This window comes from Berghia stephanieae, chromosome 9, assembly GCF_034508935.2.
Source record: "Berghia stephanieae isolate SIO BIC M18660-M18661 chromosome 9, UCSD_Bste_1.3, whole genome shotgun sequence".
Lineage (NCBI taxonomy): Eukaryota > Metazoa > Mollusca > Gastropoda > Nudibranchia > Aeolidiidae > Berghia > Berghia stephanieae.
Genome location: NC_088368.1, coordinates 33,175,386 through 33,195,385, shown reverse-complemented (window position 1 = coordinate 33,195,385; position 20,000 = coordinate 33,175,386). Strand labels below are relative to the sequence as shown.

Genomic DNA, 20,000 nt, shown 5'->3' with positions numbered 1-20,000 from the left:
ACTTGTTTACAGTTTTTAAAGTTCATTATTGGTTGAACCATGAAATTGTGGAAACAGCCATGCTTTCTCTGAGATAGATAAAGACACGCCCTTTGCTGTGATATCTTACATCTTATTGGTGGAGAAAAAGACTCGGTATTACTAAGCTTTGGAAAGGGTGGCTCTCTGAGAGAAAGTCAACTCTCGTTTTGAATGTGTCACTGATAGTTGCATTTTTAAACTTGAAATTTATATAACTTATCGTCATTGTTTATGTTGAATTATTATGTTTTCATGTAGAAAAATGATTGTAGTTTCTGAAACAACCAAAAACTGAAATTTGATCATTTTGACCATTTCCACTTTAAAACCGGTTTTCTTCGTTTTCCAAATCCCGACTTAATACCGCTTCGAGGCGGAGGGTCACAAATAATCCATAGATATCAATTTAAGATTTAAAAATCCATTGAATCCACAAATTAAAAACATTTCTCAGCATAAACGTTGACAAGATTAATAAAACTATATAAATCATATTCTTGGGAAATATCACCAAAAAAATAGAAATAAGCAAAGCGACCAAAACACGTCCTCTCTGTCCCACCACTACACACCTTCAACCCCACTAATCACCTTCAACCCTGTCATGGCCTGGACAAAGCCCAGTAATCTCAATCTAAAACAAAGACCGAGAGCAACATGGAAAGGAAAAACAGATATGGGGGGGGGGGATAAAGGACACAGCCAAAGTGACCTCTCCACTCACCATGCCTAAAATTAAAATACCTGACTTTTTCGACAAGTCACAATGGGTCACTGATGTCAATGTGGGTTGAATGAGTTACTACTACACCAAAGTATGCACCCTGATGATCATAAAAACAATATATGGGCAGCCTGGCTCAGTGGTACGGTCTTTGCTTCTTACCCGAAAGGTACCGAGTTCAATCACCCACCGCTGCGCTGTGTGGCCTTGAGCAAGTCACCTCGCCCTAGCTCACTTTGCAGCTGACACCTAGGTTATTCCAGTCTTCCCTTGGAATAGACCCTAAAGACAAATTTCCCCTTGGGGATGAATAAAGGGAATTTTATTTTTTATATTTTATTATATAGTGAAAGACCAATATCATTACAATTCATAAGATTGTATTTTAACATATATATTTCAAAATCCATTCAGAGTAGTAGCTTTTAAAACCAATATAGAAAATTCTGTTTCCACAAATGTCAGGTTAAACAGCTAAGTAGCATTTTCTGTACAGACAAGGCAAAGAAAATATTAAAAAAAACAAAGATCTATAAGTTAGAATTGATAAAAGAGCCAATTATATATAACAAGGTAAAGAATGTTAACTTGGAACTAAAAAAGAACATATTGTCAATAGGCGTGCTAAAACATTTGCATTGATTTTGTATAGCAAAATTGTGGAGTGTGCACTGATATCAATAATGATGACACCAGTGTCATAAGTTTGAGATTACTTAAAAATCTCACCCAAACATAAGCACAGGACTCCACTAAGAGAATATACTCAAATATACACAAAATATATATATTCAAAACAAAAAATATAACAGCTCACAAAGGAAAGATGATTTACAATTTTAAAAAAAATATCATGTCCCAAAACTAATACCACACTTTTGACTGTTTCCCTCTCAGCCAAGGACTTCGACTATATATATAATGGTTATTCCAGTCATCCCTTGGATTAGACTCTAAAGACAAAATTCCCCTTGAGAATAAATAAAGGGAATTTTATTTTTATCTATTTATTTGTCACAATTTCCATTTCAAGTTTTTAAAAACAGTGTTCACAAAAGCAATACAACATATACAATAGTGTGATCGTGATAACAATACAATTTTAACAATTCCTTGCAACTTATTCAATAATTTGTTAATCAAATGTCTGTCAAAAATGAAAGTACAAATAATTGTAGAAAATGGCAATATTTAAGTGTATTAAGTAAAACAAGAGAGCGGGTCATCACTGTATTTAACTACTATAAATGAGAACTAAATTATGGGTGTATATCCTCATTTACCTTCTATAAAAAAGCCAATAAATTTCTCTAAAAATATTTTTAAAAGTTACTTTCATAAATTTTGTTTTCAGAAATAAAAGTAAAAACTGAGTAGTTGGCAGTTTAAAATAACAATTCAATCCAAAACAAACACAAATAATATGAATAAATACAATAAAATGAAAATATCGTCATACAATATCTTTCTTGACATGTCAAAAATTTACAAGTTGAGTTTAAATTCTTTATACATATTCATAATAGGCTTTGAGCTAGATCACTCTTTATAAAACTATTTAAATTTTTTTTTTTTTTTAATGAAAAAAATAAATGATAAAAATACTTCTGTAATGCACGTGTTTAGAAAAGGGCCTCATTAAATCTCACTTGATCTAAATCATTAGAGCAACTCACATACAGTATAAAATCTCCACTTACAATGTCATTTTGTCACCAAACTGCTAACTTTGATGACAACTTAAAATCTAAAAGATTTAACATGAAACAAACGTGCATCACTACTGTTAGATCACAGTCTGAAAACTCAACAAACAATATCATTTTCACCAAAATGCTAACTTTAACGATAACTTAAAATCTAAAAGAGTTAATATGAAACAAACGTGCGTCACTACTGTTAGATCACAGTCTGAAAACAACTACAATATCATTTTGTCACCAAATTGCTAACTTTAATGACACCTTAAAATCTAAAAGAGTTAACATAAAACAAACTACTGTTAGATCATTATCTGGAAACTCAACAAACAATATCATTTTGTCACCAAAATGCTAACTTTAACGATAACTTAAAATCTAAAAGATTTAACATGAAACAAACGTGCATCACTACTGTTAGATCACAGTCTGAAAACAACTACAATATCATTTTGTCACCAAATTGCTAACTTTAATGACACCTTAAAATCTAAAAGAGTTAACATAAAACAAACTACTATTAGATCATCATCTGAAAACTCAACTAGCAATATCATTTTGTCACCAAAATGCTAACTTTAATGACACCTTAAAATCTAAAAGAGTTAACATAAAACAAACTACTGTTAGATCATCATCTGAAAACTCAACTAACCATATCATTTTGTCACCAAAATGCTAACTTTAATGACACCTTAAAATCTAAAAGAGTTAACATAAAACAAACTACTGTTAGATCATCATCTGAAAACTCAACTAACCATATCATTTTGTCACCAAAATGCTAACTTTAATGACACCTTAAAATCTAAAAGAGTTAACATAAAACAAACTACTGTTAGATCATCATCTGCAAACTCAACAAACAATATCATTTTGTCACCAAAATGCTAACTTTAACGATAACTTAAAATCTAAAAGAGATAACATGAAACAAACGTGCGTCACTACTGTTAGATCACAGTCTGAAAACAATTACAATATCATTTTGTCACCAAAATGCTAACTTTAACGATAACTTAAAATGTCAAAAAGTAACATGAAACAAAACCAATCACAGTCTGAGAGCTCCACTAACAATGTCATTATAGGCAGATTGTTGTAGAGGAATGTAAGACCTGGACTGTGAGTCTAGATAGAAAATAGGATCTTTAATGGCACTTGGATCAAAACCTTCATCTCTTAACTTATTTTTCTTGAGCTTGAACGTTCCTGATGAAGGAGGGGAGGATAAAAAAAAAGATTAAAATTCTTTTTGAATAAAATATAAAAAACTTCATTTCCGAAGATCTTAATCTAACTCACCCCACAGCAGCTCAACCGATATTCATATAGTAACTTCCTGGGATGAGCTGCAGTGGTGAAAGCCACTCATCTAACTATATGCGTTATGGGCATAAAAGTGTGATGTCAAAAATACTGTTTCCAATCTCATTAGAAGTATAAAACCACTCTTCCGAAGGACTGGATGCATCCCTTGTGTAATTGATTTTCTGATTTCAGAGTGATGGTATCTTATTTTCTAGTCTAAATATATGCTGGTCGTCAATAAAGATCATTCATCCTCACTCTTTTACGTCCCGTAATCCTTAGAATCTGCCTATACATCCTGCTACTAAAATAGTTATGCCACCTTATGATTCAATCTAAACTCACTCACTCACTCAAACCTCTCCGAGCCTGCTGGCACTTGAGGCAATGCAAGGGATCTCCACCTGGTACTGTCAGCAGCTATTCTTGGGGCCATCTTGAGGGACAGACCTCTCTGTTTTAGGTTCCTCTCTACAGTATGTCTCCAAGTCTCCTTATGGTGGCCTCGCTTCCTCTTTCCTTGGTGTGTCCATCGCAGAGCCTTTCTTATCAGTGTTTCATCAGGTCTACGACAGGCATGTCCCAACCGTTGCCATCTTCTCCTTTTAATAAGACTCTCCAGAAACTCCACTTCAGCCCTCACTCTCAGGTCCTCATTTGAGATTGTGTTTGGCCAAAATATCTTGAAGATTCGTCGCTCTTTTATTTCCCATAATCCTTAGAATCTGCCTATACATCCTGCTACTAAAATATTTATGCCTCCTTATGATTCAATCAATAACATATTCATTATTAGTTCTCCAAAGGACTGGATACATACACACCTCCAAGGATTTTGGGAACCAGACAAGTGGAAGGTATGACATCACAACTTTTCTTCCCTATCCATTCTGTTCCACTCAAGCAGGCCTTACTATCTTTACATAAGTAGCGTAGCTCAGCAGTACGGTCTTTGCTTCGTACTCGAAAAGTACCGAGTTCGATCACCCACTGCTGCGCTGTGTGGCCTTGAGCAAGTCACCTCACCTTAGCTCAATTTGCAGCGCTGCACTGCAGCTGATGCCTGGGTTATTCCAGTCTTCCCTTGGAATAGACCCTAGAGATAAATCTCCCCTATGGGATGAATAAAAGGAATTTTATTTTATTTTATTTTATTTTTAAAGTGTTTTTGGTCATAAGATACAGCAGACTCCTGATAAAGCCAACGTCGCTGGACCAGAGAGATTGGTTGACTTTAAGCATGACTGACTTTAATCCACTATAAACGGAACACACTTAGATAAAGAACAGAATCAAGCCAGTGCCATCTTCTTCTTTATATTTGGGTTTCAATGTCAGTGCAGTCAGCTTTCTTCAAATGATCCACTGTTTTTATTAATGTACACCAAAATATGTTGAAAATTCTTTTTAGACACTTGTTTTTGGTAGGTTTCTAGCTTTTGAATTCTGAAGGATGTTATTTTCCAGCTTTCACTTCCATAAAACAGTATGATTAATTCTTCCAGCGCTGAGGCTATATTCGCATTTCCATCATTTGATCGAGGTAGCATGAGAATGACAAACTGAAGACAAAGCGACATTCAAATTTGGTGCAAAATTTCAATTAAAATACCCTCCTAGGGCCAATTGAAAGTTCTGATGAAAGAAATGATACCATTGGTTCAATTTATAGTACTTTTGTAGAAAGTAGGATTGGATTACATTATTGTTTTTGCCTTTCAAGACTGGCTGCATTGCGCGACCATTTGCCAGTAGAACAGATTTCTCTAGCCACACAGTGTGGTCAATGGCGCTGAAAGAGTTAAGTCAACTATAGTGACTACAATTCTAACCGAATTTTTAGATTTTGAAATTGGGAAGTCTGGTATAATTGACAGTGTCTGGTCATAATACACATTATAAACAAACCATAGAAAAACAATACCTGTTGTGTCAGCTTCAGTGACAATGCGTACAAAGATGGGCCTTGCATAGGATGGGAGTGCCTGGCACCACGATTTGCCCATTGATGCCACATCCACAACGCTTGAGTCAGGGGCTACTAATGCCACCATGCCAGCACGACCTTCACAGCCTGTTTGGTGATGAATTACAAATAAGAGAACTAGAATTGAAATTTAGTGTACTTTTATATTGTGTATCAATCCCTAACAAAGTTAAATGAATTACTGATGTTGAATAAATCAATATGACAAATAAGTAATAACTTCTGAGGTGTGATTTTGTTCAGCAACTTCTTGATCTGATTTTTAGAAAGTAGTATGATGCAAATGTTGTTAAATGTTGGAACACTCGAAGTAAATATTGAAGACTCTATTCTATCTTTTCATTGCTATTTGCTTTGAAGAGAGTGATGAGATCAAACCCCCCCCCCCCCCCCCCCCTCTTCTCCCCACCAATCGTGCTGTTTTTCTAGATGCCCAAAGATAAACATTAAAGGGTTGTGGGATGACTAAAAAATATTCTCTTCAAATCTATCTTTTAGCAGATTTTTTATTAAAATGTAATTATTTGGCGCCAGGTACAATCTCTCTTGGTGTCCAAACCATTGCACACAGTGGCATTTGTATGAAAACTAAACAATGGTGTTGCTTGAATCACGAAGATGTAAATATTGAAGCCCCTATCCACTGTTATTTACTTTTTAAAGAATGAGCAGATTCATGTCCATCCCAAACATGCTGTCTTTCTAGATGCCCAAAATAAAAATTGAAGGGTTGTGAGATGACAGATAATTATTCTGTTCAACTCGATCCTCTTAGAAGTTTTGCAATTTAAATGTATTTTTTTGACGCCAGGTAAACAATTTCTCTTGGTGTCCAAACCACGGCATAATGGTAAGTATTTCTATGAACACAATTTACTATTTGTGTGCATCTCATGTCATAAGCTTTGACTCCCTTCTTTTCAAAAATTAAATAAAGCAAATATTTCAATGTGTTTGGATGTTAAGGTAAAATATGCTTGATTTGGCTACCTTAACGAATGTTTAAATAAACAATAAAAATAATAAAAATCTGAATATTCTTATCAGACCACAATATCTCCTAATGCCCCCCAACACCACTTTTAAAGGACTCCCTACAGTAACAACATGCAGGTTAAAACATTACATCCATCAGGAGCTATAATAACTGATTTTTAAAAAAAAATTGCTGGAGAAAAAATTATTACCAACCAGGTACTAATTTTACTCCTCCCACAGAAAAGCTCAACAGACGTGTGTCATAACAATAGGCTACAAGACATATATTTAGAAGTGCATAAATACAAGTATCAGTGATGATACTCACAAAAAGTCAAAAAGGAGGAAAAGTCTCGGGAAAATGGAAAACTCACCTAGAACATTCTTGCACCACAGGAAAGTAGGAAGGATGACTTCTTTTGAGTACTTGAAGAGTACTAGTGTGTTTTGGGCCTCTTTCTAGGTGGGGGCCCAAAAGGAGGTATTTTTTAAAGATTTATTATATAAAAAAAAAAGTAAAAGGAGGAAATGAAGGAAATATCCGCGGATCGAGGATCTGAGGAGGAAAACCGAGGAAAGGAAAGAAAACCGCGGTTTTCCGCGGAAAAGTATCATCACTGAAGTATAATATAACACATTTCCATGCACTTACCTGGCACCTCCACACCATAGACGACAGCATCACTGTATTTGATGTGGTTACTAATGATTGCCTCCACTTCATTCGTACTCACATTCTCCCCTCTCCATCTGAACGTGTCACCCGTGCGATCACGGAAAAACAGATAGCCCAGCTCATCCATCACCAAAATGTCCCCTTGGAAAGAAACAAATAATTAAATAAGTAAGCAGATCTATAAACATACAAGAAAAAACTATGCTCCAACTGAAAAAAACACATGTCATTATCATAAATAGAAAACACTGGCAAACAAATATCACATATAAAGCTACAACAGCACACAAAAACGATATATGGACGGTAGTAATGAAAAGTAAGGGTCAAGAGTGCTCATTTGGTAGAGCACTCACTTCATTTGCAAAGGGACGGAGATTGATCCCGGGGGATTGGGAAGTCTAGATTTTTGCTCGACTCCCTTGTCCACCAAGCAGTGATTGGGTAGGTGGAGTCTGTTAGATCAGGTTGAAAGTACTTTGTGATACATTTGTGTCCTATCCAAAGGGTAGTAAGCAACTGCTATTGTCCATTTCATGCTATAGAAACCAGGATAAACTCCGGATCCATGGGCCTAATGGCTCTGAAGGACTTCTCTTATTAATGACCAGTATGCTATCCCATAATTTTCAAAACTCATATATATGTGAGACCAGCGCTAGAATACGGGATATCTGCATGGGGAAACTGCTCCAAAACTCAAATGGAAAAACTGGACAAAGTGCAAAACAGCAACATGAGGATAATAAGTGGAGGAATGAAATCGACACCGATTCATGCAATGGAAACCATACATCTCTATCAGAAAGAAGGGAATCAAAAATTTTGAAACAATACACAGACGTGAAAACAATGACAGATCAGCCTCTTCATGCTAGAGCGCAACAAAAGAAAACTAGACGGCTGAAAAGATCACACTTTATTGAAAGAGCCAAGCAAATTGAAAAAGATCACGAACTTGACGAAATAATGACCCAAAAACGCAAAGCAAATATCAGAGTACCAATTTGGAAACGGCAAAATCACTTGAAAATCAAGACTTCCGTTGGTGACATTTCAACAAAACAAAAACACGGCGAAGAAATCAAGAAGTCTGTACAGAAGTGCATAGATCAAAACTACCCTGAAAAAAAATGGACAAGAATCTATACAGATGGTTCATGCAATAAAGAACACACGTGCGGGGGCCTGGGAGTGCACATCGAGTACACAAATGGTCAACAAAAGGAGATCAGCAAACCGACTGGTACTCGCACTTCAATCTACAAGTCAGAGGCAGATGCAATCCATGAAGCTGTTAAGCAAATCCTCTCAGAAAATGAAAAGCCAAGACACATAGTGATTTTAACAGATGCTAAGAAAATTCTGGAGGATATAATGATGTCCTTTGCGGATGATATAGACGCCTTGGTGGAAGACCTCATGAAGCTAAGCAAGTTTACCAACATTGTACTGCAGTGGATTCCAGGACACTGTGGGATACTTGAAAATCAGATCGCTGACCAACTGGCAAAGGCGGCAGTCGCATGCAGCAACCCTCCCCAATGTACTCAACAGGAGAAATTAACAAAATGGCCAAATTTATCCAGTCTCAGAGATGGAGAAAGAAGCACCCAGAATACAACATGAATGACCCAATCAAGGTGCTCAACAGAAAGGAACAGGTCATCATCTGCAGACTGAGAACTGGACACAACCAGTTAAAGGAACATATGTGGAGGATGTCCAGAGCAGGTGCCTCTGGACAATGTGACTGCGGACTTGAAAATGAAAATGGACATCATGTCCTAATGGAATGTCCAAGGTACAACCAGTTGAGAAGGAACTTCTGGCCTGATCCAACCCCATACTCAAAGAAGCTGTACGGCAGTGAGGACGACCTCAGGACCACTGTGGGCTTCATTCACCAGACCGGACTGACCATGTGACGTGACGGGAACGAAGAAGAAGAAGAAGACAAAACTCATATCTTTACTTTCTCTAACTATTTTTTTTCTTTAAAGTCTGTGCCAAGCTTAGCAGTACACAAATACCAGAGTTTCATGTTAAACTTGATGATAGTTTTAAAAAATGAATAATCTCTAAATAAAAGAGGTCTATCATTATTATACTTAAAAATGGTATCTAAATATATTTTTTTAAAAATAAAAAATTAAACCAAAATAAAATAGCCTTGAGATATGACACACAAAAAAATCTGCTTCAAAGATAGAGGAAGAGAGAAGAAAAAAAAATAGAAAGAAAGAGAGAGAGAGAGAGAGAGAGAGAGAGAGAGAGAGAGAGAGAGAGAGAGAGAGAGAGAGAGAGAGAGAGAAAGAGAGAGAGAGAGAGAAAGACAGAGAGAATGTTTCGCTTACAGAGAACTGTTGTCGGGTATATATAGAAAGAGAAAGATAGTGAGAGAGATAGCACTAGAGTTACCTGATGAGAAAGCCATGTCTCCTTTTCTGAAAACGTCTCGAATGATTTTCTTGGAAGTTGCCGATTCGTTGACATAACCGTCAAATTGCCTCAAAGGATTATTTTTGACGATTTTACCCACAATTTCCCCTGGCTCTCCTGTTGACAAAAATAATAGATAATGAACAATCACTGAAATTATATTAAATGACCGAAATCATATATTAAGACCATCAGTAATTGTATCAGGAGGGGGGTAGTCGCTTAAAACGAAGACAGACAGACTCCATAGATCTTTCCTGCCTTTCAGCATTAGGTTCATTAATAACAAACAATGATCATGTTATATAATTAGTTTCGCTTGTTACTATATACCTTATAATGCACGTTTCAATGTATTAATGGGGTTTTTTTCTTACCTTTTCAATGACAACTTTAATATTTACTGTGATGGCTGATGAATTCATCCATATATTTAGTATAATTATGGCTGTGGAACTGCGACTTAGTTATATACATAATATATTATGATATATTTTTATCATCTATTTCAATATCTAAATTACGACACACATCTGTACAAAAAAATTCCTTTTTGGGATACAATAAAGTATTACTATTATCATCATCATCAACATTATTATTATAATGATCATTATTAACATTATTATTATTATTATCATTATTATTAATAATATTATTATCATTGTTATTAATAATATCATTATCATTGTTATTAATAATATTATTATCATTGTTAATATTAATATATTTAATTATTAATAGTATTATCATTATTATTATTATTATTATTATTATTATTATTATTATTATTATTATTATTATTATTATTATTATTATTATTATTATTATTATTATTATTATTATTATTATTATTATTATTATATTATTATTATTATTATTATTATTATTACTATTATTATTATTATTATTATTATTATTATTATTATTATTTATTATTATTATTATTATTATTATTATTATTATTATTATTATTATTATTATTATTATTACCAGATATTAGCATTTTTTTAAATTTGAATGTTGCTGTTGTCATAATAATATGTCCTCCCTCATAGGATCTCCACAACCATAAAGCCCAGAGTCAGAAACCATCTGGGTTTCTGTTCGGTTAAACATTACAAATATTTGGCTCGGTGGCTCAGCCAAAAAGTAAAATTCAATTTTAAGTAGTATCCTCAACCGGAAATAATTATTAATAGCAGCTTGTGACGACTGGTTACAAACCACGATAAAGGCTTACCTGGCTTGCATTTGACACAAATTCCAAGGCTATCCCTAATGTATTCATTAGTTTCCGGGTCAACCTTGACGAGAGTGATGGGATAAAGGGCTGGGGCGATACGGGTAGTAAAACCAATAGCCCCCACCACATTCTGGTTGTTGACTGAAGTAAAAAAAAAAAAATTAATAAATAAAAAAATAAACAATGATGATACAAGGAACATTTAAGAGTAAGAGCCTGTGCCAGAACCAGATTTGTCATCATAGTTATGCATATCAGATCGTGTCTGTCTTATAATTAATCCATTTGAACACGTAGACCCCTTGACCAAATGTATTTTGTTTTTATCCGATCAAAAGAATTCAAAGATTAATAATTGTTATGCTTAAAAATTTAAGATATACTAATAGTGTGCATAACTAATGTGACATGTCACTATAAAATGAATTATGATCAGATGGGAACAGAGAGGATACATGTAGCAAACTTGTTTAAATTCTATTTATGTCATGATCTTGTCCATTCTATCACAATAGATAAAAACATCGGTAAGACAATGAACCAGATTTAAAGATAAAGAAGCATTTATTGCATATTTTTATGTCAAAATACTGACAGACTTTTTGAATCCAGCTTCTAACTAAGGCTCTTTAAAAACAATTAGTGTTACAGCCTTTAGAGCCGCCATATCTTATACTGATTTCTGTACAGTTAAAATCAATCAGCATTAGCTGTACATTAAAAAAAAAAAAGAGCTTTTTTATAGCGCAATATCAACTAAATGTGCTACAAGTGCTTTACAAGGGGTCCCTCGCCAACAGAAACATTTAACATTTAGGACAGGACATGACGCCTGTTAGGCGATGTTACAATTATTTCAGACAGAGACAACGCTGTTAACGGCCAGGTACTCATTTTACACCTGAGTATGGTGAGAGAATGTGACTAAAGAGCCTTTTCCAATGACTCAACTATGCACTGAGTGAGGCTCGAACTCAGGACCTTCCAATCCGAAAGTGAGTGTCATACCACAAGACCACATAGCCGCACATTAAAGTAGTCATTCCGAGCCATTAGGCTCATAGAGCCGGAGTTTATACCAGTTTTTGTTTTGTTTTTGTTTTTAAGGGTTTTACGGCGCTTGCAACACATTAAGGTCATATCAGTGCCAGTAAAAAGGAAGAAAATGGGATAGTCAAAAGTTCTAGAATTACAATTAAAGCACCCAAGAAAAGGTAAGACAAAGGGGAATTTGTTCAAATAGGAAACAGATGTAGATTCCAAGAGCACACTATCAAAGTACTTAGTTTGAGATCACCTAAAAGTCTCATCCACACACAAGCCCAGGTCCCAACTAAGAAGAGGGATACACTCAAATATTTAAAAATCATATATAATATTTAAACAAAACAATACAGTGCATAACGGGGAGATGATTTACAAGGAAAAAAATATCATCTCCCAAAACTCTAACTATACATTTGACTGTTTCCCTCCCAACTAGGGTATCGAGCCAGGGCCAGGACAAAACCAAGTAATCTCATTCCAAGACAAAGACAGAAAGCATGTTGGAAAACAGACATAGGGGGATAGAAGACACAGTATGTACCTCCCTGCCCACTATGGGAGGTCAGGAACCCCACCCAGTTATACCAGTTTCTACCCAAGCAATTTCTTGCTACCCTTTTGATAGGACACTAAACTATCACATAGTATTTTCCACTAGATCTCATAGACCCAGCTACCCAATCACTGCTGGGTGGACAGGAGGGTCCGAAATTTTTTTTGACTTCAACTCGGAATCAAGCTCAGTACCTTTGCATGTGAAGTGAATGCTCTATCAACCGAACTATTGGGACCTCCTATCTGTACATATTATGTTCAAATTTAATTTATAAAGACAAATGATATGGATGTTTCAAGTTTCCCTTTTTATCAAAGAGACAAAAAACACACATACCGACACTGTAAGAAGTAATGAACAACAGGTATTTCTCTGCCATCTCTCAAGATTTTAACCCTCCCCTTACCACCTACAGCAAAATCGTCACATTTGTTACAACACAATATACATTTTTCGTATTCAGATTTACTTTGTACATCACAAACTTTGAAGAATGATATTTGTTTAATGAATAAGAACATAAAGTTGTTTTGTAGAGATCTTGTTTGAGTTTAAAACATCAATTTTTCTGCTTGGTTTGCCTGCCATTTTGGGAAAATACTGAAAATGATTGGTATGAAAAGAGTTAAGTGATGTAATCATGTTTTGATCATTTTTTTTTGTTATTGTCTGAAGAAGGGCTTTTGGGCCTGACGTGTTATGTATTTGACATTTTTTTCTTTTTTCGCAGCTGTTCTGTTCTATTCATTTTTGTTCACTACTTTTCACAGTCCACAACTTCTAGCACATACCAACACTGCAGTTTCCTTCAGTGGCTCCATAAAACTCCATGATGTATCCCACACCAAATCTTTCCTGAAACTTTCTCCAAATTTGTGGCTTTAGACCATTACCGTAAATGAATCGCACGGTGTGTTGTTTGTCCTCTGGTTTGGGAGGTTGGGCCAGAAGGTATCGACAGATTTCCCCAATGTACTGTGTACCCTGGAAGAAAAAAAAAGAAGAATAATCTCCCTTTATTTGTGCAGCTGTGTGATCTAGTGGTATGACACTCGCTTTTGGATCGAAAGGTCCTGGATTCGAGCATCGCTCAGCGCATAGTTGAGGCCCATGGAAAAGGCTCTTTACTCACATTCTCTCACAGCAGGTCTGTAAAGTGAGTGTTGTCTCTGTCCAAAAAATTGTAAAAGAATTGTACCTAACAGGCATCATATCCCGTCCTAACATTAAATGTTGCTGTTGGCCAGGGACCTCTTGTAAAGCGCTTTGAGCATGTTTAGTGGATATTGCGCTATATAAAAAAGCTCAATTCTTATTTTTATTCATTCCCTTTAGGGAAATGTATTTTTAGCAGACCTGCCTTTAATTATGAAAAATTCGTAGAATTACGAAATTTTGACTCCAATTTCAGAACTTCATGAGAATCTCAAAGTCATTAAAACTTATTGAAACTGAAGGTTGATGCCAAACAAAATAAATCTTATGGATTTTGAAGTTTTATTTAATCCATGTCTGGGTAAATTTGATCTATAATGGAAACTATCATGAATACTGTATTTAATTTCTAAGAACTACGAATTTTTAAATTTTAAAGTAGGCAAGTCTGGCTTTTAGTTCAGAAAAGTGAGTGGAGCAGGCATTTATGTTGATAATAACAAGAAATGAAGTGAGTAGGAAAATGCTAGAAGACAACAGGGAATAAAAATGTCACCGCGGCGATGGGGGCTCGAACCCGTGACCTTACTGGTACGACAACTCCGCCTGGCCGGTGAGATCGTGACTCTACCATATGAGCTATCCACGACCCCATTTTGGGGTCATTGATAGGTCATACTGCAGAGTCATGATCTCACCGGCCAGGCAAAAATGTCGTACCAGTATTTTTTAAGAGAGGATTGAAATAGCCCAGGCATCAGACTCAGTGTAGAGGCACAAAGTGAAGTAAAGTAGGATGAGACTTGTTTAAGGCCACACAGCAATGGGTGTGAACCATTATCTCCAGGGTAAGAAGGAAAAATCATACCCAATGAGCCATGCTTTAACACACATCAAAGCTTCTCAATACAAATTTGTTTTTCTTTTTGGTGGTGCGGTGCCAATGGTTGAGCAGTGCAATGTCTCAACTTGGAACAAAGTAGTTCATGGTCAGCCAAAATGGTGTTTATGATTTTTTTAAAACTCGGGTATTGTGTATTTGGGCAAAGGACTTTACACTTTTTTTTTCTTTGAATTCAATCAACTGGCTTACCCCAAACTTGCTCAGGTATAGGATCCAATAGTTTCCTAATTTCATATTTTCACAAAAAAAATTCCTTTTTGGGATGCAATAAAGTATTATTATTATTATTATTATTATTATTATTATTATTATTATTATTATTATTATTATTATTATTATTATTATTATTATATTGACAGAGGAAATGCTATACTGTTAAGGCCAGGTAATCATTTGACACAAAAGATTGATGTGAAAATATAACTAAAGAACATTTGCCAATGACTCAACTTTGCGCTATCCAGAGTGGGACTTGAACATTGCACTTTACAGTTCAGTAGCCGGGTGTCATTCAATTAAACCACAAAGTGACACATAACCTTCCTCACAGCCTAAACCACCCTTCATTTAAAATCAATACTTACAGTAGCTTTATACTTTACACAATCATTCCAGAACTGACTGGCAGAGAATTTTTGTCGCATGGCAATAGTGGTTCCATAAAGCAGACACTGTCCGACACCTAAAATAACTGCAGCGGTATGATAAAGAGGGAGTGATGTGTACAATACGTCATCTGGTGTTATACGGGCGAAGAGTTTGATGCCCATAGTAATTGTGAAATATCTGAAAACAAAAATATCATAAGGTTGTTCATTCAACATTGAACTACATATCTGGTTTAAAGCAGTATTCCAATTTCGAGATATTTAAAAAGTAGTCCATCAGAGCCATAAGGCCCATGGAGCCAAAGTTTCTATTGTATGAAACAGACAATAGCAATTGTTTGCTACCCATTGGATAGGATGCTGGTATCCAAAATTTTTTGCAATTGTGTGTGTAGCTGGGTCTCTTACATTTGGAAGGAAGTACTTTGAGTTGGGCAATCATCATATCTAAAGTGTTGCAGCAACAGTAAATGAGCGCTTAGTGCTAAAGGCACCAAGACAAACTTTAGTTCTATGGGCCTTATCGCTCTGAATGGGGTAATAGGTTAAGATAAAACGTGTGTGTGCAACATTAATTATTTCTTTAAATTCATATTTTTGGTGTTATCATAAATCATGCATTTAGGACAACATTGACGATGCATTATTTCTTGTAATATGTAGTATTTTAATTCCATTCTAATTTTAAATTTCAGACTACAAACTGAGTTTCCAGTGTCTGATTCATTCCAAAATAATTAAAGATTGAGGTATGCGGGGGGGGGGGGGGGAAGAAGGGGAAGCACCACATATCATTACAAAAAGAATAAATTGAGCTCTGTAAAAAATGCCATTTACATAAAAAACAAACAATACTTAAATAGAAGTGCTACAATATTAAAAAGCAAAGCAAAAAATTAATAATTTTGAAACTGGTTTTATGCACCCAATGGGGGAATTTGCCAGGTATAAAATAAAACAAACCCGGCATTATAAAATGTTTTTTGTGATCAGTGTACTTCTAACCAGACCTTGCTTATAGATTGAAATCATTCTATTAGGCAGAAATCGATTAGACTGCTTTTCTGTTTTAATTACCTCAGGTGACTGATTTTAGCTGCTTTTGGGAGTCCAGTTGTGCCAGATGTATAGATGTAAAAAAGTGTATCTGTTTTCAGGAAAAAAAAAAGTTGGAATCATTATGTCATTTTCATTACGCCAAAAAAAAAACAATAAGAATAATCTTCTTCATAAAACATTTGTTCAGTGCATTTCTACGGATTTATAAGTTCAATTTAAATCTGCTATAGTTTCTTCTTAATTATAACAATCATCAAAACCATCAGTTCAGTAGCAGTAACCCACCCCCACCCCCTTCCCAATTCTAGACATCTATATATAACATCCATACAAAAATAAAAGAAACAAAAAAAAAAAAGAATTGTAAAATCTTAACATTTAATATGTGAAGCATAGGTCTAGGGCTGTTGGAAAAATTGAGAACTCAAATAATTCCTTAACATGTATGTTCTCTATTAGTATCTTATCAAGACTGCAGAGGGGGGGGGGGGGGGGCTAAAGTTAATTTAAAATGAGAAAGAAAGGGAGGAGAGATATAAATTATAGTATTTATTAAAAGTGATAGGCGCAGGGGAAAATATACTATTGAGGAAAGGACATTTTTACTCTCATTGAGTTACAGAAGAAAATAAACTCCACTGAAATAATTAAATCAATTACGTCAAAACTGAAGAAGAAAACAAAAACTGAACTAGAATGAGCACAGTAAGAATTGTGTTTGCCGAAACCATCCACATTTTCCCATGTCTTGGAAAAGAGAGGGGAGAGGAAGGGGGGAAATGCAGATACCTTTTTTTTACTTCTGTTCAAAGATGACCTTCCAGTCAATTAAGTACTAGAGTAATATCACAATATTTTAAAATTTGATAAAAAAATTGGGATAGCAATAGAACATGCTACTTACCCAAAGCACCCATGTTTTCCCTAGGAGGGGGGAATGTAGATGCCTTTTCTAGTTCCTGGTCAATGCTTAAGGATGTCAATTTCTTGGCAGGTTCACGGCTCAGGCTCATGTAAGTTACAGTCTTGGGAAGGTCAGAACTGACAGCAGCTATGGCTGGACATGCCAATAAAATAAAAATATTAGAAAATTATGAATTATTTAAAACAAATATTTTTTTTTAAATACATACAATCAAATAAATACAAATATATTTCATAATCCCCATCATCGTCATTATTATAATTATTAATATTATTATTATTATTATTATTATTATTATTATTATTATTATTATTATTATTATTATTATTATTATTATTATTATTATTATTATTATCATTATTATTATTTTTATTAATATCATCAATATTATTGTTATTATTATTATTATTATTATTATTATATATTATTATTTATTATTATTATTATTACTTTATTATTATTATCATCATCATCATCATCGTTTTAAGCTCTTACTACAGACAGTCAACTCAAATGTGAATGAGGACTTGACTGCAGGCAGTGGCAGATACCTCTGACTTTCTGTCTCAATCTGATGTTTTATGCCTATGTTGTTGGATGCTGGAAATTTAACTTTTAAGGCATTATTATGAAAGTTGGATTAGATAATTGTGATTTAGTAAAAGATGAGCGATTGAAGTTCATTGCATTTCCACAGGTTCGTCATGCCAAAAACGCTTCACAATGCTTCATTTAAGGATCAATAGACAACAAAAATAACTTGAAAACAAGACATCTCGTTTTTAAACACTTTACTATAATATCTTTAAAAAATAAATTCTTCATTACTTCCTCCAACAAACAAAATGGTCTTTCTTTATTTTATTTTTTTCATTTTTTAAATTACAGCTTCATATATATATATATATATATATATATATATATATATATATATATATATATATATATATATATATATATATATATATATATATATATATATATATATTATTTTATAAATATTATAGATTACCTTCTTCCAAATTTGAACCATAGATAACAGCTTTAGCATCGGAAATCTGAGGGAGTAAAAATCATAAAAATAAAATAAAATTTTGTCAGAAAGATAAATTAAAAGTTGTTTTGTTTTGTTTTGTTTTGTTTTGTTTTTTGTTGTTTTTTTTTTCTCACTTTACTTTCTTTTTTTTCTTCTGCGTCTATAACTTTAAAAAGTTTTTATACCTCAGAGATTCGTTTTCCTAAAAATATCAAAGCATTGTTGCTTTAGTATATGTTTCAATCTGTTTACAATCAATAGATGAATGATCAGAGTGTTTCATTATCTGCTTTATACACATTGTTAATCACAATTTCCATGAATAATTAATCAAAAACTTGAAGAGATTATGATTCTGTTTATGCTGTTAGCTTGAGTCCAAAACATTGCTCGCTATATATCTGTTGAAAATACTGATTCATTCTCATTCAATACCCACTAAATGTGCTCAAAGTACTTTGCAAAGGGTCCCTGACCAACAGCAACACGTAATATAGAACGAGACATAACACCTGTTAGGTGATATTACAATTTTTTTTCCGACAGAGACAAAGCTGTTGACAGCGAGGTACTCATTTTACACCTGAGAACAGTGAGAGAATACATAGGTTTAGCAAATGGAATTAAGAATTAAGACCAAGACCTAAGACCTATCTCTATCATTACCATGCTTATTATAGAAAGGGAATTCCCTAGTGACGAGTGCAAAACAGATGATGTTGTTTGTCACATTTTTGTCGAAATTTTTGTGTCAAACTCTGTACCTTTTGGGTACGAAGCAAAGACCATACCACTGAGCCACACTGCCACCTAAGGTTGTAAAGAAAAGAATAATGAAACAAACCTTTATACAATGGGACAAAGACACATCCCGAAGGTTGAAATTAATCAGAGCAGCTGTTACACCAATCCTGGACATTCCGAGCCACATTGCTACCATCTCAGGACAATTCTCTGAATATATGGCAATGACATCACCTTTGCGATATCCTTGCTCATACAGAAAGTTTGCCACTTTGTTTACATAGGACTGGAATTCGACAAATCTCCATGTTGTGTCTTGAAACAAAAAACATGTCTTGTTGGGATATTTAGCTACAACCTCGTCAAAAATCCGATCAATTGTGATATTTCTCCTCATAAATTTCTTGGTTCCTATAATAGTCCTCACCAAATATGAAAGACCCCTGAAATGTAAAAATCATCTAAATAATTATATACTATCTGACAAAAATAAGTATACACTTTCACTTAGCTATTAGGGAATTTGAGGCATGGAACTTATATTATGTGTTGAAAGTCTGATTATCAGACAGAGAATTTACTGTTCTTTTGATTAATACCAGCATCAGTGTTGTAATCCTATAAGTTTTATAATTAATTTTTTTTTCTACTGCCAATCAGTTTTTTTTAATGGTAAAATGTGCAAATTTCTAATTATACTTTCTTGAATTTTGAATTACCAGTTTTTGGTGATGTCAGTTATCATGATTGGGGGTAAACTGGAAATTTCCAGAACAGTAATAATGTTTGACGAGTCTTAGTGAACAATGTGCAACGTTGAATGTAACCCTTTAAAGACTTAACTCTTTCAGTGTGATTGGCGCACTGAATGGCCAGAGCAG

General features: G+C 34.3%; 1 protein-coding gene across 4 annotated transcripts in view; it reads right to left on the bottom strand.

The window, feature by feature from the left end:
- Positions 1-1,065: 1,065 nt before the first annotated feature.
- The window catches only part of LOC144980082 (long-chain fatty acid transport protein 4-like), a 20,843-nt gene continuing 1,908 nt past the window's right edge, over positions 1,066-20,000 (bottom strand). For 2 of the 4 annotated variants that reach the window (XM_078927571.1, XM_078927573.1), the window contains exons 2-12: positions 19,220-19,562; positions 18,352-18,397; positions 17,319-17,471; positions 16,433-16,502; positions 15,332-15,533; positions 13,480-13,672; positions 11,083-11,226; positions 9,819-9,956; positions 7,374-7,538; positions 5,681-5,830; positions 1,066-3,657 (exon numbers count right to left, since the gene is read on the bottom strand). In XM_078927571.1, the coding sequence (XP_078783697.1) occupies positions 3,500-3,657; positions 5,681-5,830; positions 7,374-7,538; positions 9,819-9,956; positions 11,083-11,226; positions 13,480-13,672; positions 15,332-15,533; positions 16,433-16,502; positions 17,319-17,471; positions 18,352-18,397; positions 19,220-19,562 (1,762 nt within the window). In that variant the 3' untranslated portion in view covers positions 1,066-3,499. The remainder of the gene's footprint in view (positions 3,658-5,680; positions 5,831-7,373; positions 7,539-9,818; positions 9,957-11,082; positions 11,227-13,479; positions 13,673-15,331; positions 15,534-16,432; positions 16,503-17,318; positions 17,472-18,351; positions 18,398-19,219; positions 19,563-20,000) is intronic. The other 2 variants (XR_013646821.1, XR_013646822.1) reach the window with 2 other exon arrangements.